The sequence below is a fragment of the Schistocerca piceifrons genome, chromosome 4 (assembly GCF_021461385.2).
Source record: "Schistocerca piceifrons isolate TAMUIC-IGC-003096 chromosome 4, iqSchPice1.1, whole genome shotgun sequence".
NCBI lineage: Eukaryota > Metazoa > Arthropoda > Insecta > Orthoptera > Acrididae > Schistocerca > Schistocerca piceifrons.
The window spans coordinates 796,739,582-796,764,484 of record NC_060141.1 but is presented as its reverse complement, the minus strand read 5'-3'; the positions used below and the strand labels follow the sequence as shown (position 1 = coordinate 796,764,484).

Sequence of the window (24,903 nt, the reverse complement as noted above, 5' to 3'; positions counted from 1 at the left end):
GAGTGTTACGAAGATACTCAACAAACCCCAGTGGTAGGCACTACAAGAGAGGTGGTGTGCATCATGGAGAGGTTTACTATTAACATTCCAAGAGAGCATATTCTGGGAAGAGTAGGGCAACATATTGCTTCCTTCCACATATGCCATGCAAAATGATTGCAGCATGTGCCATTTCCATATGGAAGAGGGATAACAGAGAGAGAGAGAGAGAGAGAGAGAGAGAGAGAGAGAGAGAGAGAGAGAGAAGGGGGAGGGGAGGAAAGGGGGCGATAAGGGTACCAGAAATAATCTGTGCCACACCCCCTAAGATGGCTTCTACAGTGAAGAAGTAGATCTCTAAATGCTATGAAAATAGATTATCTTTCTTCAGTGTATTTCTAAAAATAAGTCATAGGATCAGTATTGTCTGGTATTTTCCTACATTTCTCTGGAACCCAAACTTATTATCCTCGAGGTTGATTTCTACCAGTTTCTTTCCAGTCTTTTGTAAATAAATTGCTTCAGTGTTTTGCAACTATGACTAATGGTAATGTTCTGGTAATATTCACACCCTTTACTACCTGCCTTCTTTGAAATTGGATTTATTACATTCTTTCTGAAGTTTAAGGGGATGTCACCTTTCTCATATACTTGCCCTCATGGCTGGCTCTCACAAGGATCTCGACAATTCAGAGAGATGTCATCAACTCCAATGGTCTTGTTTCAGCTTATGTCTTGCATTGCTTTGTCAAATTTGTAAATAAAAAGAATGGAAGAGAAGACAGTTTAAAGAATGGAAAATCCAGGATGGAATAACGGTACTATTATGAAAAGAGCAGATGCTACTCACCAGACAGAGGAGATGTTGAGTTGCACACAGGCACAACAAACAGACTGCTAAACATGTCAGCTTTCAGTCAAAAGGCCTCCTAATGCAGGAAACACACGCACACACACACACAAAACACAACACACACGTCTCTGGTAAGCGAGGCTGGACTCTGTGGTCATGTGTGTGTGAGTTGTGCTTGCATGAACATATATACATACCTATGTGTGTGTATGTGTGTGTTTGTCGGGGGGGGGGGGGGGGCGCAGGGGTTGTGGAGTTGGGGGGGGGGGGGGGGGGGGGGGGGGGAGGAGGGAGGACACACGTGCACATACATGTCTGTGTGTTTTCTATGTTAGAAGAAGGCCTTTGGGCCAAAAACTCAAATCTTTAGCAGTCTTTTTGTTGTGCCTGTCTATGGCTCAACATCTCTATATGGTGAATAGCAATCTATCCTTTTTGTATATTGTCAAAAGAGAGTTTAACACCTTTTCAATTTAGAAGTCATTTGACATGGAGCACCAGCTCAGATGAATGAGAATAGAAATGGAAACCAACAATGGTCTCAGACTGTTTTTTGCATTTGCCAGAAATGATATAGCAAACCATGGCTGAGGATAGGCTGGAAGATATCTAACCCCACATGTAATAAATATGAATCAAGTGCCTTAACCATAACAACATCAGATAAAGGATAAAGAAACATGAGAATAATCAACTGTTTCTGCCACACTGGTAATCTAGCAGATTTATCCATCAACTTATCCCAGCTAGCACACCACCAAAATTTTAGTTCGCCCTTTTATCAAATGAAAAATGCATTATCCTTATAACATGCACTTTGACATAGGAATAGTGTGTGAGTTTTGTTTGATTGGCTACTGGTGGCATTACACTCCTGTTAAGCGGAACTCTACTACTATGATGGTTGAATGCCTCTTTCTTAATACTCTTTTGGCCACAAGAAATCATTACGTGCACCCACACATTTAACAAATGAAAAAGTAATCTAGCATTCTGAGTGTGGTTCAATAGCATGTGCAGCATCTCTAACTGTGAATGGGACAATGCAGCCTCTGTACACTGTTATGTGTGTCAACATGCCTTGAAGGGTCTTATCAAGGCTAGACCCTTTGTACATTGGCAATTTATCACAAAATGGAAAGCTGCCATGATTCAACATATACCATATGACATCACTCGAACATACAAAGTGCTATTGTGAGAGACAAAATACTCAAGATCCACCTTGTAGTGGTTGCCTGCAGCCCACAACACCAGTTAACTAACAGTAAGTGAAGGTTATGGCTCACAGGTAACCTGAGGAGAATGCAACAGAATTGCACACTGTCTTTTTAGAGGCAAATGCATTGTGTCTACCTAAAAAGCATGCAGTCATTTCCAGATGATCAATATGGTCTCTAGGCATCTGCTGCAAACAACAGTACTAACTCACTGACGCCCCCCCCCCCCCCCCCCCAAAAAAAAAAAGTGCTCCCTTTATATTTGTATGCTGTTCAATTTTTATTTTTTTATTTTTTTTTTTTTAATGCAGTACCACCACACTCTCACTCTCAAAGATCGCATTTACTGCACGTTCCTCCAGAGTCCACCATTTTCCTGTATTTATTCATTCTGTTTATCTTACTGATACTGGTTCAGTTCTTCCTATATTCTGTAGTTACAGTTGATAATTCTTTCTTTTAATTAATTTGTGTATTAGTCTCCATGTTTTATACCTCTTAAAGTAGCATTGTCAAGTACTAATTTTATTTTAGTTTACTGATTTTGTTTATTAATATAAACCGTTATGTAGACATGCTTTTTCAGATTCATGTTAAAGAGTTTTCCTGTTTATTTCCGTTATATTTATTTGTTGTTCGACTTTTTACTTCTTACATTGTATTACCACCACACCGCCAAAGATGTCATTTGCTGTGTGTATGGTTCAATCTAGATGTGTAGCTCCTTTTCCAATGTAATCATATTAGAGAAGGAAAGTTGCTACTCACTATATAGCAGAGGTGCTGAGTCACAGATAGGCACAACAAAAAGATTCTCACAATTATAGCTTTTGTCCATTAAGGCCTTTGTCAACAACACACACACACACACACACACACACACACACACACACACACATCTTGCACATATGACTGCAGTCTCAAGCGACTGAAACCACACATAATTCTGTTAACAGTTCAACTGAAACCACACATTATAATTCTGTTACAGTGTGGTTTATTTTGCCTGAGACTGCAGTCGTCTGTGCGAGCTGCGTTTGGGTGAGAGTGTAGGTGTGAGTGTGTGTCTGTCTATTGTTGACAAAGGCCTTAATGGCCGAAGGCTATAATTGTGAGAATCTTTGTGTTGTTCCTATCTGCGACTCAGCATCTCCACTATATGGTGAGTAGCAACTTTCCTTCTCTAATATTGTTACATTCCATCCTTTCCCAATCTCATTTACAAACACTGTAGCTTCTCTGGCGACAACAGTCAGTAAATGTCTGATGATGGCCTTGTAATCAAAAAACTGGTTAAAAAAAATAAATTAATACTGTAGAACAAACGCAAACTAGCACTTTTCATTTGCCACTGCTTGCATTCTAATCAATATTTTCCATTATTGTATCACTGCAAATTTCATTTCTTCTGCCTGCCCATATGTTGTGAAGGTTGTTTCGACTATGCTGCAAAAGTTTCACTGGGAAGCCCTTATATATCCTCCATACAGTCCCGATCTCTCACCACGTGATTTCCATAATGTTGGAGCCCTGAAGAAAGAAATTTGTGACCACCGATATGCTTCCTACACAGAAGTGCAAGCTGATTACAATCATGGTTACATAGGGAACTGCAAACAGTTTTCCATGAAGGCATTACTCGTATGGTCTCTCAGTGGGTTAAATGTATTAACTGTCATGGCAATTCTGTTTGAAATAATGAACAGTTTATTTAATTTTTTTCTGTTTGTCTCATTTTCACCTAAGCATCCCTTATGCAACTTGTACAGTAACCAGATGACAGTTATACAATTGACGAGCAGGAAAGAGAAACAGTGACGAGAAGGGAGTGGTGGTGGTGGTTGTTGGGAAGTTTAAGGGGGACTAAACAGCTAAGGTCATCAGTCCCCCATTCCAAAAACAGGCGAGACATTAAGGCGCGAAGCAGATAAAACCCCAAGGGGAAGGATACTCCCCCCCAGGCCCTAAAAGAACACAAATGCGGTAACGAACACAACAGACACGAAGAGGACAGATGAACACCACACAAAAAGAAACAGAAGAAAAGAAGACGGCCGGAGACTGGTTGACTGACCACGACTACAAAAAAGGGAAAGAGTCAACCAACCGACTACACACTAAAATCTGCAACCAAAAACGAGAGACTCGAGGACTAGAGACACACACAAAGGGAAAGCAGCAGGACACCCCTAAATGGAACCATAAAAGGAACTACCACGGATAAAATGTAAAACATTGTCAGCCATGGAGGCATCGTCGCATAAAATCAAAGGCAAGGTGCCCGGGAGATTAAGACTGCCGAAGGGTGCGCAGTCGGGGACACTCCAATAAAATGTGGGCGACCGTCAGCCGGGACCCACACTGACACAGGGGGGGGATCCTCCTGACGCAAAAGATGGCCGTGCGTCAGGTATGTATGGCCGATGCGCAGCCGATACAGGATAACAGAGTCCCTGAGAGAAGACCGCAGGGAGGAGCACCACACATCGGTCGTCTCCTTGACAGCCCGCAGTTTATTAGGCGCTGTCATGCCTCGCCACTCAGCAGACCACACCCCAAGCACCTTACGGCGCAACACCAGCTGCTGATCGCGAGCTGTGAGGCCGATCTCCAAAGCTGGGGCGTCGATCGCCCCTTTGGCCAGCCTGTCAACACGTTCGTTCCCCGGGATGCCAACATGACCTGGCGTCCAAACCAAGACCACCGAACGACCAGATCGGGCAATGGCGGAAACAGACTCCTGAATAGAGGACACCAGAGGAGAAGAGGGATAGCAGCAGTCGATGGCCTGAAGGCTGCTGAGGGAGTCACTGCAGATGACGATGGACCTACCTGAGCAGAAACGCATATGCTCAAGAGCGCGTAAGATGGCCACCAGCTCTGCAGTAAAAATACTGCAGCCAGCCGGCAAGGAGCGTTGCTCAACATGGGCAGCATGAGCAAAAGCGTAGGCAGTGCGACCATCAACCAGGGAACCATCAGTGTAGACAGGCTCACAGCCCGGAAATGAGGCGAGGAGCGCAAGAAAACGGCGACAGAGGGCCACAGGCGGAACCGAGTCCTTGGGTCCCTGCGCCAAGTCCAGACGGACGGACGGACGGACGGCCGGGGCAAACACCAGGGAGGCGTAGGTGCACAGACCCGGAAGGGAGGCAGAAGAGGGAATGACCCCAGTTCCGACAGCAGGGACCGGACGCGGACAGCTACGGAAAGCCCAGACCTAGGTCGCCGTTCGGGCAGATGGAGGACCATGGCAGGGAAAAGCAGGCGACGATTGGGATGGCCTGGCGAGCAATGCACGCGGACAGCATAGTCGGCGAGCAGACGATGGCGGCGAATCCGCAGCGGGGGAACCCCGGCCTCCACCAGTAGACTATCCACGGGGCTAGTGCGAAAAGCGCCAGTGGCAAGCCAAACCCCACAGTGGTGTATGGGGTCTAACAACTTCAACACTGGGGGTGACGCAGACCCATAGGCCAGGCTCCCATAATCAAGCCGGGACTGCACAAGGGCTCTGTACAATTGCAGCAGCGTGCAGCGATCTGCACCCCAAGACGTGTGGCTAAGGCAGCGGAGGGCGTTGAGGTGCCGCCAGCATTTTTGCTTCAGCTGAGTAACATGAGGAACCCATGTGAGCCGGGCATCAAACACGAGTCCCAAGAAGCGGCAAGTGTCCACCACTTCAAGCAGGTGGCCGTCGAGGTAAAGTTCAGGATGAGGGTGGACCGTCCGACGGCTGCAGAAGTGCATAACTCGAGTCTTGGGTGCAGAGAACTGAAAACCATGAGTCAGAGCCCATGATGCTGCCTTGCGAACGGCGACTTGCAGCCTGCGGTCGGCAACTCACGTAGTCGTGGAGCTAAATGAGATGCAGAAGTCGTCGGCATACAAAGAAGGAGACACCGACGACCCCACTGCTGCAGCCAGACCATTAATGGCCACTAGAAATAAGGAGACACTCAACACTGAGCCCTGCGGGACCCCATTTTCCTGTATATAAGAGGAACTAGAGGTGGCACCGACTTGCACCCGGAAAGAGCAGCGCAATAAAAAGCTTTGAAGAAAAGCCGGGAGCCGACCACGAAGACCCCACTCATGCAATGTGGCGAGGATGTGATGCCTCCATGTGGTGTCATACGCCTTCCGCAGATCGAAAAATACAGCAACGAGATGCTGACGTCGGGCAAAGGCCGTACGGACAGCAGATTCCAGCCGCACCAAATTGTCCACTGCAGACCGTCCCCGACGGAAGCCACCCTGGGATGGAGCGAGGAGACCGCGCGACTCAAGGACCCAACACAAACGCCGCCCCACCATACGTTCGAGCAATTTGCACAAAACGTTGGTGAGGGTAATGGGACGATAGCTGTCCACCGCCAGTGGGTCCGCACCGGGCTTCAAGATGGGGACAATAACACCCTCTCGCCATTGCAACGGGAACACGCCTTCGCTCCAAATGCGATTAAATATTGTGAGAATGTGTCTCTGGCAGTCCCTGGAGAGATGCTTCCGCATCTGCGTGTGGATGCAGTCTGGGCCTGGTGCTGTATCAGGGCAATCGGCGAGGGCAGCGAGGAATTCCCTCTCGCTGAAAGGAGCATTGTATGTTTCAGAACGACGCGTGTGGAATGAGAACGGCGTCCGCTCGGCTCGCTCCTTTAGAGAGCGAAAGGCGGGGGGATAAGATGCAGTCGCAGAGCTCTGAGCAAAGTGCGCGGCAAGCCGTTCAGCAATGGCGGCAGCGTCCGTGCAGACAGCGCCGTCCAAGGAGAGCCCAGGGACACCCATAGGGGTCTGGTATCCATAAATCCGCCGGATCCGGGACCACACGAGTGAGGGGGAGAGATGGGAGCCCAAGGATGAGACATACCTCTCCCAGCACTCCTGCTTACGCCGTGCAATAAGACGACGGGCCAAGGCACGGAGCCTCTTAAAGGCGATGAGGGTCTCGAGAGACGGGTGCCGCCTATGACGCTGGAGAGCCCGCCGACGGTCGCGAATAGCCTCAGCAATCTCCGGCGACCACCAGGGTACAGCCTTCCGCCGAGGGAGGCCAGAAGATCGGGGGATGGCAGCCTCGGCCGCTGAAATGATGGACGTGGTTAAAACACGGACCACCTCGTCAATGTCACCCTGTGGGGGAGACCCAATGGTTGCAGCAGAAGTAAAAGCCGGCCAGTCTGCCCTGTGGAGAGCCCAGCGGGGCAGGCGCCCAGAAGAACGACACTGGGGTAGTGACAAATAGATGGGAAAATGGTCACTACCGCACAGGTCAGGGTGCACCCTCCAGTGGAGGGATGGGAGAAGTCCGGGGCTGCAAAGAGAGAGATCGATGGCCGAGAACGAGCCATGGGCAACACTGAAATGCGTGGGAGCACCGGTGTTCAAGAGGCTAAGGTCGAGCTGAGCCAACAAATGCTATACGGCCCGACCGCGGTCATCAGAGACAGTCCCACCCCATATAGGGTTGTGGGCATTGAAATCGCCCAGAAGCAGCAATGGTGGCGGGAGTTGAGCCAGCAGCGCAGCCAAGACATGTCGGGGGAGCTCCCCATCCGGAGGAATGTAAACAGAGCAAACGGTAATAGCCGGCGAGAGCTCAACCCTGGCAGCAACTGCCTCTAAAGGCGTCTGAAGGGGTACTGGCGAGCTACAGACAGAGTGGTGAACAAAGAGGCAAACCCCACCTGACGCTCGTTGACAGGCAGCACAGTTCTTATAGTATCCCCGATAACCGCGAAGGGCGGGGGTCCGCAGTGCAGGAAACCAAGTTTCCTGCAGAGCAATGCAGAGAACAGGGGAATCACTCAGAAGCATCCGGAGCTCAGGCAGGTGGCGGAAATAACCGCCGCAGTTCCATTGGAGAATGGAAGCAGGAAGGGACTGGGAGGGCGTGAATGCGACTAAGAGGCAGACAGCGCTTCAGAGCCAACTGCCGCCACCAGGGGAGAGTCAGCTGAGTCCATAGGAGAGGCCCCCAAGGGTTCCGTGAGGGCGAGATCCGCGGCAGAGGCGAGGATCTCCACCTCATCCCCGGAGCCAGGACTATGTACAGCAGGCGATGCTGAAACCGCCGGAACGTCCTTCTCGGACACATGCCGTTCCTTCTTCTCACGTCGGCCCCTAGGGTGAGAGGGCTGGAAGAGCTTCTCTGAAGGAGCGTCGGAGGCTGACGACGACGCAGAAGCCCTACGACCAGCAGGTGGCGGAACCTTCAGCCACTGGCTGACATCTGGCTGGGAAAGAGAAGAAATGGAGGAAGGGAGAGCCCCGAGGGACCCCTTCCGCGAGAGAGGAACCGGCGGAGGCAACGCCGGCGGAGAAGGAGGGGGAGGAATCGAGCCTCCCGGTTGTGGAGCAAATGTCACTCCCGAAGTAAGCGTGGGGGGAGCGACAGAAGAGGGTTTGCCCGCAACTGCTAAGGGGGCAACAGAGGAAGGCTTGCCCCCAGACACGAGGGGGGCAGACAGAGATACATGGCCCCGAGGGCCCACTGAAGGCGGCACAGATGAGGCGACAACCGTCGCTCGCGTGGGCGACGATAACAGGGCTGCAGCATAAGATGGTCGAATGGAAGCAGGATACAACCTTTCATATTTCAGTTTTGCCTCTCGATAAGTAAGCCGGTCCAGGGTCTTAAATTCCATGATCTTCCGCTCCTTATGAAGAACGGGGCAATCCGGCGAGCATGGAGAGTGGTGCTCCCCACAGTTGACACATACAGGCGGAGGCGCACATGGAGAATCGGGATGAGAGGGGCGTCCGCAATCTCGACATGTAGCGCTGGATGGGCAACAGGAGGACATATGCCCAAACTTCCAGCACTGGAAGCACCGCATCGGGGGAGGGACGTATGGCTTCACGTCGCAACGGTAAACCATCACCTTGACCTTCTTGGGCAAGACATCACCCTCGAAGGCCAAGATAAAGGCACCGGTGGCCACCCTGTTAGCCTTGGGCCCTCTACGTACACGGCGGATAAAATGTACACCACGTCGTTCCAAGTCGGCTCTCAGCTCGTCATCGGATTGTAACAAGAGGTCACGATGGTAAATAATCCCCTGGACCATATTTAAGCTACTGTGGGGAGTGACGGTAACAGGGACGTCACCCAGCTTATCGCACAAGAGCAACGCTCGTGACTGGGCTGGGGAGGACGTCTTGAGGAGGATGGACCCATTCTTCATTTTAGACAACCCCGCCACTTCCCCAAACTTATCCTCCAGGTGTTCCACAAAAAACAGAGGCTTCGTCATAAGAAAGGAGTCACCATCAGTCCTGCTGCAGACAAGGTATTGCGGTATGTAAGGCTCCCGCTTGGCACTAGATCGGCGTCCCTCCCATGGCGCAGCCAACGAGGGGAAAGACTGAGGGTCATATTGCGCAGCATCAAAGTCGACTCTACCACGCTTAGAGACGCTGGTGGCCATGCGACCACCAGCTTGGTGTGATTTATTGCGCTTCATTGCGCCACATCCGCCCAGATGCCACCTACTCCGAACGAGGGCTCTCCCCAAGGGCGCCACCCAGCCAAAGCAACGGGTACCTGGCCGATATCCCGTTGCCTGGAGTCCCCGTGCCCCAGACAAGATGGGCACATACTCCTTGGCATGCATGGGGAGGAAACAGCTCTGGCATCTGTAGTGCGATCCCTGCGTGGTCAGGGGGCTACCACCAAGAGGGTACATGACGACCCCACCACAACGGACTGGCTACCGTGCTGGATTTTAGGTGTTGAAAGGGTCCACAGTTGTCGTAGGCGCTAAGAAGAAGAGTGCGCACAAGGCGAGAAGGAGACAACCCAGAAGATGTTGGGCGTAGTCCCCCCCCACACGACAATAGGTAACATGCAAGATGGTGGAGCATGATGGACCAATAGAAAAACACCACGTAAGGTGTCCTTCCCCAAATGGCACGCACTAACAACGGAAATTTGGAAAAAAAAAAAGGAGGTCAAACCCAAGAGGGGACCATCACAGAAGGCCGAAACGTTTGAGACTCCTTTTAGTCGCCTCTTACGACAGGCAGGAATACCGCGGGCCTATTCTTACCCCCGAACCCGCAGGGGGCGAGAAGGGAGTGAGACAGGGTTGTTTCCATGACTGGTGTTATTCAATCTGTTCATTGAGCATGTATTAAAAGAGATCAAAGAGAAATTTGGAGAAGGAATTAAAGTTGAGGGAGAAGAAATACAATATTTTGAGCTTGCCAATGACATTATAATTCTATTACATGACAAAGGACATGGAAGACCTGTTGAACAGAATGGACAGTGCCTTGCTAAAAGGTTATAAGATGAATGTAAGCAAAAGTAAAATAATGGTAAAAGAATGTAGTCTCATTAAATCAGGTGATGCTATATGAATAAGATTAGAAAAATGAGACACTAATAGTTACAGAATAGTTCGGCTATTTGGGAAGCAAAATAACTGATAATGGGTGAAGTAAAGAGGATGTAAAATGCAGACTGACAATAGGAAAAAAGCATTTCTAAAGAGAAATTTGTTAACATTTAATAAAATTTAAGTGTAAGGAAGTCTTTTCTAATGATGTCTGTATGGGCCGTAGTCCTGTAAGGAAGCGAAAAGTGGACAATAAACAGTTTGTACAAGAGCAGAATAGAAGCTTTTGAAATGTGCTGCTACAGAAGAAAGTGGAAGATTACATGAATAGACTGGATAACTGATGAAGAGGTGCTGATTGAATTTACGACCAAAGACTTTGAGGCAAAACTCTATCAAAAGAAGGGACACAATGATGGGACACTTCCTGAGACATCATGAAATCGTCAGTTTGGTGCTGGAGGGAAGTGTGTGGGGATAAAAACTGTGGAGGGAGAACAAGGCTTGAGTACAGTTAGAAGGTCCAAATTGGTGTAGCTTGCAGTGGTTACACAGAGATGATGAGATCTGCACAGAATAGACTAGCATGGAAAGATATATCAAACCAGTCTTCCAACTAATGACGACAACAACAACAACAACAACAACAACAAACAAGATCCAGTTCTACGTATATCGCCATAAACTGAAAGAAATCAACTACCAAACTGCCAGCAGCAGGTGAGAAAAGAAGCAAAGAATAACACTGCAGAACTGCAGTTGTCAGTAGATACACACACCTTTCAACATTGATTTCATTACCTAATTTAATGTTTGTAACAAATTTCAAACACATTACGCTCCACAAGTTCTAACCCAAATGCTTTTATTCTAAGAAAAAATTATACAATGGAACTGTAAAAGAGAAAGCATCCAATTATGAACAGATGTGCAAATCTATAGGCCTATATCTCTGACATCGATCTATTGCAGAATTTTAGAACAGGTTTTTTGCTCGCATATCGTGTCATTTCTGGAAACCCAGAATCTACTCTGTAGGAATCAACATGGATTCTGGAAACAGCGATTGTGTGAGACCCAACTCGCTTTATTTGTTCACGAGACCCAGAAAATATTAGATAGAGGCTCCCAGGTAGGTGCCATTTTCCTTGTCTTGCGGAAGGCGTTCGATACAGTTCCAGACTGTCGCCTGATACACAAAGTAAGAGCCCACGGAGTATCAGACCAGCTGTGTGGCTGGATTGAAGAGTTTTTAGCAAACAGAATACAGCATGTTGTTGTCAATGGAGAGACGTCTACAGATGTTAAAGTAACCTCTGGCATGCCACAGGGAAGTGTTATGGGACCATTGCTTTTCACAATATATAAAATGACCTAGTAGGTAGTGTCGGAAGTTCCATGCGGCTTTTCGCGGATGATGCTGTAGTATACAGAGAAGTTGCAGCATTAGAAAACTGCAGTGAAATGCAGGAAGATCTGCAGCGGATAGGCACTTGGTGCAGGGAGTGACAACTGACCCTTAATGTAGACAAATGTAATGTATTGCGAACACATAGAAAGAAGGATTCTTTATTGTATGATTATATGATAGCGGAACAAACACTGGTAGCAGTTACTTCTGTAAAATATTTGGGAGTAGGCATACAGAACAATTTGAAGTGGAATGATCATATAAAATTAATTGTTGGTAAGGCGGGTGCCAGGTTAAGATTCATTGGGAGAGTCCTTAGAAAATGTAGTCCATCAACAAAGGAGGTGGCTTACAAAACACTCGTTCGACCTATACTTGAGTATTGTTCATCAGTGTGGGATCTGTACCAGGTCGGGTTGACAGAGGAGATAGAGAAGATTCAAAGAAGAGCAGCGCGTTTTGTCACAGGGTTATTTGGTAAGCGTGATAGCATTACAGAGATGTTTAACAAACTCAAGTGGTAGACTCTGCAAGAGAAGCGCCCTGCATCATTGTGTAGCTTGCTGTCCAGGTTTCGAGAGGGTGTGTTTCTAGATGAGGTATCGAATATATTGCTTCCCCCTACTTATACCTCCCGAGGAGACCACGAATGTAAAATTAGAGAGGTTTGAGCGTCGTTCTTCCCACGAACCATACTCAACTCGAACAGGAAAGGGAGGTAATGACAGTGGCATGTGAAGTGCTCTCCGCCACACACTGTTGGGTGGCTTGCGGAGTATAAATGTAGATGTAGATGTAAATGATACCATAAATCACACTAATGGATCATGTGCAGCAGCCATCTATAGGGCAGTGCCTGTAGCCAGGAGGAAAGTGTTGAAATTGTAATGCTGAAATCATTTTATTAAATGCCTCTAGAACAGTTACACAATAAGTTTTCCTTCTCCATCTGTTCCCAATCAATTTCAAAAGAGCTGAAACTGCCAATGACAGCCTTAGAGAAGTATGCAATTTTTTGTAAGTCCTGCATAACATGAAAGGCAACCAAGTTTTAAACTGCTTTGTATATTCTATGCATTTCTATCAATTTATATACAGATTTCTAAACTACTATGAATTAAAACTATAATAAAAAGTGTTAATTATGATTTTTAAAACATATTTTTGCTATCTGGTATGTACTTTATGATTTACTACAACTACCAAGTTGAGTATTATGTGGTGAACCGAGTTTCTACAGACACTGTCACAAATGATAAAATTTGGCTACCAGTACATGCCTGTACTGAAGCCAGAATTAGGGGGAGGCATCACAAAAAGCTTACTGAAAATATCTCCATGCAAGAAATGTAATAGAAATAATGTCTTACATATTTTTCTGCCTCCATTTTAGTTTTGGAACTGATCTCTTCTTAGGTGCAGGTCTTTTTCTTTCTTTACTTTTATGACATTCAATGGCTGGCAGAGAATCAACTAGAGGCTTTAAATCTCCTATTACTGCTCTTTTCTGACGTCGTCGTTTTTCCTTCTCCTCCATCTTTAACTTTTGAATTGCATTTATTTCTGTAACAGATTTCTTCATCAATTTCTAGAATCCCTTCAAGGAATCCAGATTACTATAAAAACCATTACTGTGAAATAGCACCACACTTTGTACAATAGTCTCTATTGCTATCAACAAATAAACTAATAAAAAACATATTGGTTAACATTGGTGACTAGATTTGCACTACTGGACTTTATATAATTTGGAAAAATAAACTATTCCAGCATTATGGGGTTTACAAAATACAGTGTATGGTTGAACTGGAGGAAGAACAGTACATAGTAGATCTGCTAAAATGTTTAGATTCAGCTGCTCCTACCATGAGAATAAATTTCATTTTCAAGGAAATAATTTAATATATTTTGCACCTTTTTATTCATACATGTAATACAGAATAACATTTTGGGGATGCCATTGTCAACAAATTTATAAGTACACAAGAGGGAGTACTTTAAACTGCATGTGAGATCAAACAGAGTACACATTGTAATGACTGTTTAAGAAGTTTGGAATATTAATTACAGCCTCACAGCACATTCATACACTGAAGAAATTTACTGTCAACAATGACACTGTGTGTGTGTGTGTGTGTGTGTGTGTGTGTGTGTGTGTGTGCGCGCGCGCGCGCAATGCTTTGTGTTCAGAAAGTAAACTGGTAATTTTATTGTCAGGTAACATAGTAAAACTGTAGTTCACACTTATTACTTACTGCTAATGAAGGTCTCATGCCTGGCAAGTCTCCTTTCTTTCTTTGATGTAATACGGTTTTTGAATTCCCTCTTGCTAACTGAGACTACACTTCTTGAGTCATCAAAACTGAGGTCCTTCTTCAAGTCTTCAAATTTTATATCCATTCCAGCAAAAATGTTATTCTCTGATATGTTTGGGAGGGGTGTTAAAGTATCTGTTTTCTGTGGGATAGTTTCATCCTTCAGGGAGACAATGAAATTTCCAGCATCTTTTACTTCAGGCTCCTCTCTTGATAAATGAAATTTCTTCCTCAATCTTTTCACTTTACCCATTTTGAAGGCCTAAAATACAAGAAAACTGTTAGCGTCACAAATATAATGTACTTTGCAATGCGTACACACATGAATAAACAGTGACAGGAAGCTGGAAAAAAAACTGGTACACAGGAATAGACAAAAGTCAATATTCTGTTAAGTAGAAGTTTTTCTAACTTAATTTGATCAGTGATAGTAATAATAACAATCAAATCTATGCGGATGGGTTACTACTGGTCAAATAGAAGAAGTAATAATCAGCAGACAGTTGTACAGAAACAAACAGTAAATGGCTTGGGAAAAAAAGGATACAAAGTACAAGATAAGAATAGAAATAAATGAAAATAAACTACAGCACTGAAGAGAACAGAGTTGTGTTCCACCCATATTGTATAGACTTACTCAAATTCATAACAAGGGTCTAAATATTACAGTCGAGAGCAAGAAATATTGGTGCTCATAGATATTACTTAGCTAAACATCTTTTGTCATTTTTGAAACCATTTGTGAGAAAATGTTCATACCACATTTGCAACTTGATGGACTTCATCAAGAGACGTAGTTATCTGAGCTGTTCCAAGTTAGCTTTGATGTGTTCTATCTTTTTACAACAGCCCGACTCGTAAAGTTCTGGGACCGATTGGCAACAAATTTCAAGTACACATCACAGCCTTATTCTTGCATTCTTCTGCCTCAACCTCTATAATGTTTAACAAGACACTTTTTGAAGAAAATGATAGCTTTTCTGTGGGAAGCTGCCCCTCTCCCACTTCACCTCCCTCCAACCCTTAGTGGCCATCTTATGTACGTAGGGTTTTGAGGAAAGTGTCCTGGAATCAGAAGCTCTTCAGCCAAAACATCTTTGGCAATATATTCATGACACTTTTATAGTGGACACCCCTCAGAGAGAACCTGTTAATGTAGTTTTTGCATCATCTCAGCTTACTTCATAACCCCATCCTGTTTACTATAGCAACAGAAAAATATGCTTATCTCCCATTCTATGATGTTCTGATTAGACAGGACGATGGCTCTCAACGTCATTCAGTTCACGGTAAGCCCAATCACATGCATTTATATTTAGTCTTCCAGTTGTAATAGTCTTCTGATTCTGAGAAAGTGCTTAAGAAACTCTACCATCTAAGAGCCCTCTTTAAGAAAAATTGATATTCCATTTGGTAGACCAAAAGGATGTCATCAACTAAAGAAAAAGAAAAAAACTCTGACAATGACGACAGTAAGCCAGCAAAATCCACAGTTTCATTTCGTTTGTTGGTGACATCTCTACCAAGACAGGCAGGGTCCTATTAAAATTCAAGTGACAGTGGATTTCTGTCCACCATCCAAGACTGAGGACATTCTTGATCAGTGGATTACTTTTGTTATTGCAGAAGTATGGAGTATAAAAGGGCCATTCAAAAAATATCCAATGTTTTTTTTTACTTTAGATATCAAGAATCATATCCAGACAAACACTTTCTGTTTGTAGGCACAAGTGAGGCAGCTGCCCAATTTTTTCACACCTGCAAAAACAAACAGTAGCTGGCTAACCGTTGATAAGTGAACACATGTAAATGGTAGTCATCGGATTGTGTGCTGTAGATAAAATGACAGAAAAAGAGGAACAATGTTATTGCATCAAATTCCATTTTAAGCTTGGCAATTCTAAAGCTGAAACACTCAGCAAGATTTAAGAAGTGTTTGAGGACAAGGGGATAGCTACCACACAGATAAAGAAATGATACACCAATCTCAAAAACTGCTGCTGATCAGTGACGAGTGAAGCACAGTCAAGTAGGTTCTAAACATCCACAAATGCGAGGACACTGCCAGTACAGGAAAGACAAATCAGAATCAGAGAACTTGCAGACAAGGTTAAAATTAGTACTGGACCCATCCATTCCATTTTAACAAAACATTTGGATCTCAATAGGGTCTCAGCAAAATTTGTGCCAAAGTTGTTAATGAGTGGAACAGAAGCAACTTTGTCTGGTGATCACACAGGACATGCTGGTGATTAGTTTTGAGTTTGTGGGCACAATCCAGTTACAAAGTTCCAGTCACTGCAATGAAAGCATCCATCAACCCTGAAACCCAAAAAAGAGAGGCAGGTCTGCAGCAATGTGGAAGTTATGCTGTCCTCTTTATTTTTTACCCCAATGATATGGTCCATCACAAGAACACCCCTGAAAGTACTCATGTCAATAATGAGTACTACCAAGACATTCTGCACTGCCTTTGTGAAGCACCGACACACAAACAGCCAGACTTGAGGACAGCAAGCAGTTGGCACCTTCACCATGATAATGCACCCACTTGTCACCCTCAATTAATTCAGACTTTTTGACCAAACACCACTTGGCTGTGCTTTGTCAGCCTCCTGATTCCCCTCACCTAACACCGAGTGACTTCTGGCTTTCCCCTAAACTGATCCTAAAAGGGTCCAGATTTCAGAACAGGGAAGGCATTGTTTGTTTGTTTGTTTGTTTGTTTTGTTTCGTTTTGTTTTAGGGTGCAGAAACAACTGGGGTCATACATGCCCACATCAAAACCACAGAACATGAAAACAGAAAGGAGTTAAAAAAATGACTACATATTAATCCCAAATGACATAACAGAAGATAGCAAAAAACAAGGACATGGAGAAAGGGCTATGAAAGACACCATACAGTAACAGTGGTCCAAAACTAAAAATTTAATGACCTTCGGCATATTGCTTTGATGGATAAAAGGTAAAATGTGGTCGACAGCCTGCGCATCATTTGTTAAAATGACTGATAACTCAGATGGCAAACCCCATCAGGAAAGTAAATGGTTAAAAAATGGACATTCCACTAGGAAGTGGCAGACATTTAAAACTTGGGCACAATGTGTACAAAGTGGTGGGGGAGTGCCATTTATCAAATGATGATGACTAAAATGGCAGTGCCCAATACGCAACCTATTAAAAATGACCTCCTCCCGGCAGGAGAGCCAAGAGAAGATCGTCCAAGCCACTGGGAGAGGCTTAATGTTCCTGAGCTTATTCCCATGAAGGGAGGACCAATGGTGATGCCAAAAGGACACCTCCTGAAAGACGGCAACACAGAGATCATTGGAGGGAATAAAGGAACTAGTGGGCTGAGGTACGAGGACTGCAGCCTTGGGGCTGCAGCGTCAGCAGCCTCATTTCCTGGCAGACCAACATGACCAGGAACCCACATAAACTTCACAGTGGCTCTACCAAGGATGAGCAAGTGACAGTTTTCCTGGACCTGTTGCACTAGCGGATGGGTGGTTTACAGCACACATAAGACTTTGAAAGGCGCTTAGAGAGTTTGAGCAGAGGACACAATTGAAAAGACGGTGTTGCAGGATATACTCCGTGGCCTGCTACAGGGCAAAGAGCTCAGCTGTTAACACTGAGCAGTGTGGCGGAAGCCGACATCTAAAAATTTGGGTGCCAATGATGAAGGCACACCAACACCATGGTCAGTCTGAGAGCCATCAGTGTACACACAGGTGCTATCGCGAAATTCCATGCAAAGGTCGTGAAACTGAAGGCGACAGCGAGGCTGGAATAGCATACTCAGGAAGCGAATGAAGGCCAAGGTTAACATGGGCCATTTCATGAAGCCAAGGTGGTGAAAGGTTCACACCCACCAGGCAAGTTGCAAGTAGTGTGAAGTTAAGCTGCCAAAGCAAATGCCAAAAGCGGACTCCAGGAGGTAACGGAGAAGAGGGACACGCCCCATACTGGCAATCAATGGAATCATCAAAGAAGGAGGCATATGATGGGTGGCTATCCATGGCAGAAAAATGGCACGCATAGCTGCTGAGAAGAAACTCATGGCGGTAGCACAGTGGTAGTTCAGCAGCTTCAGCATGCAGACTCTCAAGCGGGATAGTGTAAAAGGCGCCAGTGACCAAACTGATGCCACGATGGAAGATAGCATTGAGACAATGTAAGAGGGATGGACATGCAGACACATAAACAAAGCATCCATAATCAAGTTTCAAACAGACAAGACACCAGTACAAACAGAAGAGGGTGGTTCAATTGGCACCCAGGAAGTACTATTGACAAGTAGGACTTGAGGGACTGCTTACAGCGGGCTGCCAGGTAAGACAAGTGGAGGACCAAGAGTGTTTCCTATTGAGCATGAGCCCCAGGAATTTCATAGTTTCAATGAACAGACGGGCAACAGGTGCAACATGTAAAGATGATGGGAGAAACCATTTGTGCCACCAGAAATTCATACAGATGGTTTTGTCAGTGGAAAGACAATCAAGACAGCACTGAAGGTACCACTCAGTGAGACAGGTCTATGGAGAACTGCAATAGATGGCAAAATTGTCAACAAAACAGGAGCCGGAAATGCCCGGCAGGAGACAGGGCATTATAGGGTTAATGGCGATAGCAAAGAGGATGACGGTCAGGACAGAGCCCTGAGGCACACAGTTTTCCTGGATAAAGGCAGAACCCACAAGCACCCTGAAAACTCGGTGTTTTAAAAATCCCCAAAGGAAACAGAGCAGATGGCCATGGAAGCCCCACGTGTAAAGAGTACGGACAATACCAGTTCTCCAGCAGGTGTCATAGGCCTTCTCTAAATCAAAAAACCACAGCCACAGCCTGAGATTTTCGAAGAAAACCATTCATGACATTGATGGACAAAGTAACAAGAAGGTCAACTGCAGAACGCCACACTCAAAATCCACACTGTGCAGTCGTTAGTAAATTGCATGACGTGAGCCACCATACCAACCAGGCATGAATCATACATTCCATCACCTTGCGAACACAGCTGGTGAGAGAGATGTGGCGGTAGTTAGAAGGAAGGTTTTTATCCTTACTAGGCTTAGGTATGGGTATGACAGTGGCTTCACGCCAACGTGCGGGAAATGTGCCCTCTGCCCAGATGTGGTTGTACGTGTTAAGCAGAAAGTCCTAGCCCACAAGAGAAAAATAGGCTACTGCAACATCTGAATGTGAACAGCGTCTAGCTCTGGGGCAGAGGATCGGGATGAACTGTGAGCATGATCTAGCTCCCTCATAGTAATGGCGGCATTGTAGCACTCACGATTCTGAGATGAGAAAGGTATCGCCCGAGCCACCTCCACTTGTTTCTGTGGAGGAAGGCAGGGTGCTAGTGGAAAGAACTTGAAATTTCCGCAAAATGGCGGCCCAAGGTGTTGGAGATAGCAATAGTGACCACAATAACATCACCTGCTACTGTCAGGCCGGAAACTGGCAAACGGATCTTGGTCCCAGAGAGCTGTCGGAAGTTGGCCCACACGACAGAACTAGTGAATGAAATCCAGCTAGCTTTTTTGTTATCCCGGAGAATGCGACTACAGTTTGCACACATCTGTTTATAATGAATGCAGTTTGCCATTGTAGGATGATGATTAAAAATACAGAGAGCATGTCTCCGTGCACGAATTGTGTTGCGGCATGCCTCAGTCTACCATGGGACTGGGACACGGTGTGGTAAAGAGGAAGTGCGAGGAATGGGATGTTCTGCAGCAGTAAGGATTGCCCACCTCGTCATCACAACTGGGGAAATCCTGTTCTTCGAAGGTCGCCAGGGAGGAGTAAAGCCGCCAGTCAGCCTTAGTAAGTTGCCATTTGCGTGTGCACTCAGGTGGGGTAGGAGTCAGCAAATGGACAGCACATGGGAAATGGTCGCTTGAGTAGGTATCAGAAAGAATGGACCACTCAAGATGACAGCCAAGCTGGGCAGTGCAGAAGGATAGGATCAAATAGGAATAGGTGTGCGAGGAGTCTGAAAGGAATGTGGGTGTTCCAAGCAGAAGAAGTTGAGTTGATTAAGGAGATCAGCTAAGAGGGCACCTCTCTGACAGGTTCTGAGAGTACCCCAAAGGGGATGATGCACATTAAAGTTACCGAGTAGTAGAAATGTGGGGGGGCAGCTGCCCAATAAGCTGAAGGAACTCTGCCCTGGTGACATCAAATGATGGATGGGCATAAATGGTACAGAGGGAGAAAGTCAGGTGAGGAAGGAAAAGGCAAAATGCAACAGCTTGAAGATGAGTAGTCAGGGAAATGTGCTGACTATGAATGTCATCCCGCATGAGCAGCATGAGATGGAATGCTGACCTCAGAGGGAAGGTCAAAACGAACTGGGAAGAAACATGAAAGGTCAAAGTGGTCATGAGGACACAATTTTGAATCCTGAAGGCAGAGTACAAGGGGATGCTGCGATGCTAAAAGCAGCTATAAATCCTCTTTGTGAGACCAAAGCCCACGAATGTTCCACTGGAGGAGAATCATGATGAGGAAGTGACGAAAGGGTATCACCTCAGCAAGTGACAGTCTGCGAAGAGTCTCTGCTACAGGGCACAGAAGCAGGAGAATCCTGCTCCATGGGGTCCACAGAAGCATCGGCTTACTTGTTCTGCCGGTCTGTGGGGTCCAACACAGAAAAATTGTTGGTGGTGCGCACCGGCAACACAGAGCCCGGCCAGGCTAAGTATCATGTGGCAACACCATTGAAGACGGAGCGACCCCCTTGTATATGCAAACCCTATCTGTTGACCCGAGGCTGGGACTCACATGTTACCCAGTCACCTGTTACGCATAAGACACACAGGCCGGCCTTCAGGTGCACACAGGGAGGGAGAAGAAAAAGAGGAACCTCAAACAAAGAAGCGCAGGAATGAGAGGAGAAGGGAAACAAAGAAAGGAAAAGGGAACAAAAAACACGGATGAGACTGTTCTTATGTCAGCGACAGACAATGCTGAACATTCACAATAACACCCCAGACATGTTCCCCAAGGGAGGGGAAAAAAATACCAACAGGACAGACATGCAACAGGGAAGGGAAAAATTGCTGCAAAAGCTAGGGCCCCGTGGCAACCAAGCACGAATCCACCAAAGACTGGCGAGCCCCCTGGGGAGGCACGGTGCAGAATTCGACAGAGCAGCTGTGCACCATGTCAAAAGAAGCTTTCCTGTGATGCTTTCAAAAGTGGCAGCAGCTTTGGGAGAGATGTTTAGAAGTCAAAGGGGACTAATTTGAAGGTGACTATTGTCAAACAACTGTGTCTGCATAAAAATTGATTTTATCAATAAAAGTCAGATACTTTTTGAACAGTCCTTACATGTAAACCCTTGTCAGTGTGATACGGTATAATAGTTCAGATCACACATACAGTGGAAAAACATTATGTACACTATCAATGCAGCACTTGCGTGTTGCAACCAATGAAATTTCCACTGTTGAACATTACATATCCACTGAGCATACAACTGAATATGATGAAACAAAAATATACATCAGGCACAAAACCTTTTAGCCAGACCAGTGGCTATCAATTGGCTAACACAGGGAATCCTATTATTTCCATGATTTGCTCTCAGTGAACACAACAGAGTAAGCCAATGGACACAGCGAGCGGCAACCCAATAGACATCTGAGTTTTCACCACTGATGGCATTGCCTGCTGGCAGTGTGGTCGGTCTGGCAATTATGATTATGACACATGCACAAAGTGCGTATAGTATGATAATGAATTGAGCAACGTATGTAGCCGATATCTGTGTTTGATGGCTCACCTGATGCCAGGTGCCTAAATGAAATATTGTGCATGGTAGTAAACGATGACTGGTTGCACAGCCAAAACAACACAGATTCTTCAGTATCCTGGTAACATTTCAAGGTCCACAGCTTACAAAGTGTATGAAAAAATAATAAATGAAATCCCAGGAATCAACATGGGACCAGGCCTTGACTCTGGCAACAACACATTTCACTATCATTTGCTAATCATCTGCAGTGGTAACATATTGGTTTCAGCAAGAGAATCAACTAACCTCTTTCACTCCTGTTCCAGCATGTAACCCACACAAGACACCAGAAGCGGAAGATTGGGTAACCAATCCCAGCTGAAAACTATGTTAGCAAACCAATCAATACTGGTGGCTTCTAGGCTTAAAACCTTCACAGTTAACATAATGTTCCCTTCAGGTAACCACATGCAAACTTTTTCACGCTTCTAGTAACATGGACAAACAACAAACGGAATGTATACACCAGGTGGTAATCAGTCAACATTCAAATATGTTGGGGTAAGCCTACCTACATACTCTTTAGAGCCTCATCATTCTTACAAGAACAAGAAACAAATGAACTACCAGACAACCACCAACGTCATTTCCCGCCTACAACCAGGGAAACTGAAATATACTTCAGACATTCTCATGAACACACTATTCTGATACTAGCACTGCAAGAGACTATATTCATAGATGAAGATGCGATGGAGTCACATGGCTATAGAATCTACAAAGGACGAACAGTTACCAGAATGACAAAGAACATACCACACCTGGGTACAGTTCTCATTGTCAGTGATAGAATCAACTTTTTCTCATCTACAGATGGAAGAACATGTGCCATATCCTTCACAGCTCTCAATAAAGCCTATACAATCATTAACTTCCATGCTCCCTCCAATGATATGGACAGGAAGGATATTGAAAAAGTACAAAAACTCTGGAGAGAACTAGAAGAAACAATGGATAAGTAGGAAACAATAGAGAAGGAGAAGACACTCAAGAATAGCTGGAGAGTACCCCGCCCACAATAGAAGAAACAGGACCGGTACACCTGTGCAGAAACTATAAGCTGGTCCCTAGATCTACAGCATTTGAACATTTTCCCATGAAAGACATGGAAATGTCACAACACTACATTAAGGGAGATGCACCTCCGCTATATAATGAGTTGCAACTTTCCTTTTCATAATATTGTCACATTCCATCCTGGATTTTCCATTGTTTGAACACTAAATTAGGGGTGTTTCAAGTGGGTCATGTTGCTATTAGCAGGAAAAATGGCAATAAAATACTCAATATGAAGGTACTGAGAAGTGCCAACATCAGTCACTGGTCAGAGGAAATTAATTCCCACTCACAAAGCACAGAAATAATAACTGCAATAAATTCACAATTCAGAGATTCAGTTCAGCCTGTCTGCAAGATAATGACATTCTCACCAACACATTAGCTAACAACTACAAAAAAACATGACATGCTGCAATTGCTACTATCCCAGCGGCCAAGAAGAACAAATATCCGTGGCAGACAACAGCATGTGGCAAGGTGATTGAGTATACAAGCAAGTGTGGCTCAAGTGACACACCAATACAAGGACAGTTAATCATACACTCTTCCTAACAATCAGAAAAATCACAGCCAAGGTCATCATAAAACCCAAGAAAGAGTGTACAATGACATCATCGAAAGGGCCTTACAGAAGAAAACCAACAGAGACCTTCACTGAACTATCCATCTGCCAGTAACTGCCTGTTTGGCCCAGAAACTTCACCTCCATGGCCCACATGGGAAATTTAAACTCAGTAAGAAGGACTGCAGGGTAGCAATCTCAGAATACTTCACCAAACTCCTCAACCTGAAGAGAAGTTGTACTCTGAGATTCCCACCAACTGAAGAGAAGATCCAGATGATTATGTCCCCAACTCATATCCAACAAAGCCTCACCTCAAGTAGGAATCTGTTGACTTCCAAAAGGCCCAACTCGTAGGCAAATATTCCCTCTTCTGCACATGAACCAAATTGGGTGTAGATAAGATCTTGAACTCTTTGAAAGAAAAACTGACCAATATGACATCCAAAGTAAAATTCACAGATGTGTCCAGAAAATTCAAGATAAGAACTGATGTTGGACAAGGAGACCATCTAAGGAGAAATTGACACCATTAGAAACAAACATATTATTAACTTCTGCAGTAGATGATGTTTTGATAATTAGTCTTTTCAAATGTTGGCTTCATGTCAACATAATAAATTCAATCTCTCTGCAAAATTTCAGGTAAAATAGCCGCAACTATAGCTCCGGTAGTCACGGCAGAGAAGTTCGCATATTCATTAACAATGGCACATTATTGTTGTAGTTGGTTGGTTGGTTGGTTGGTTTGGAGTGAAAGGGACTAAACTGCAAGGTCATCAGCACCTTCATCTGTTAACTGGCAAACCAGGAGTGGTCATCAAAGGAAGGACGTGAAAGGCAAATACTGGAAAGCCTTATTAAGTATAACTAACACAATAAAAAACAGAGATAAAGGCCCAGAAAAAAGACAGCTAAGACAAGGTCAGCAACAAAGTCATTAAACCCGAAAAGTGAAAAAGAATAAAGAGAATAAAAAGGTGGAAAGGCTGGGCCACAGAGCAAGGGCCGACAAGGGAACCCAGGAGGAGGAGGGGCAGGAGGGGCAGGGGGGGCAGGAGAGGGGTGGAGGGGTGCCCCACCAAACCCTCAGGCAGTCAATGAGGCAAAAATGCCACATCTTAAAGGGATGAATAGAAACAGCCTTTAAGGGCAAAACTTAACACCAGATCAGCTGCATGGATCGTCTGCTAGCACCAGAGACAGCATGTCAGAAAGATTACAATGTCACCTCAAAGCAACCAAATTAGAGCAGTCTATGAGTAAGTAGGCCACTGTCAGGTGGGCTCTGCTTCAGCATCCTCACGGCAGAGAATGTGGCCACGGGTCAGCCAAGTGTTGCCAATGCAGAGT

The 24,903-nt window shown here is 45.4% G+C and overlaps 1 protein-coding gene across 1 annotated transcript in view; it reads right to left on the bottom strand.

Moving 5' to 3' along the window:
* The window catches only part of LOC124795480 (ribosome biogenesis protein SLX9 homolog), an 82,263-nt gene that overhangs the window by 31,547 nt on the left and 25,813 nt on the right, over positions 1 to 24,903 (bottom strand). Inside the window, exons 2-3 of the mRNA XM_047259518.1 lie at positions 14,061 to 14,382; positions 13,176 to 13,368 (exon numbers count right to left, since the gene is read on the bottom strand). Coding sequence (XP_047115474.1) covers positions 13,176 to 13,368; positions 14,061 to 14,373 — 506 coding nt within the window. The 5' untranslated portion in view covers positions 14,374 to 14,382. The remainder of the gene's footprint in view (positions 1 to 13,175; positions 13,369 to 14,060; positions 14,383 to 24,903) is intronic.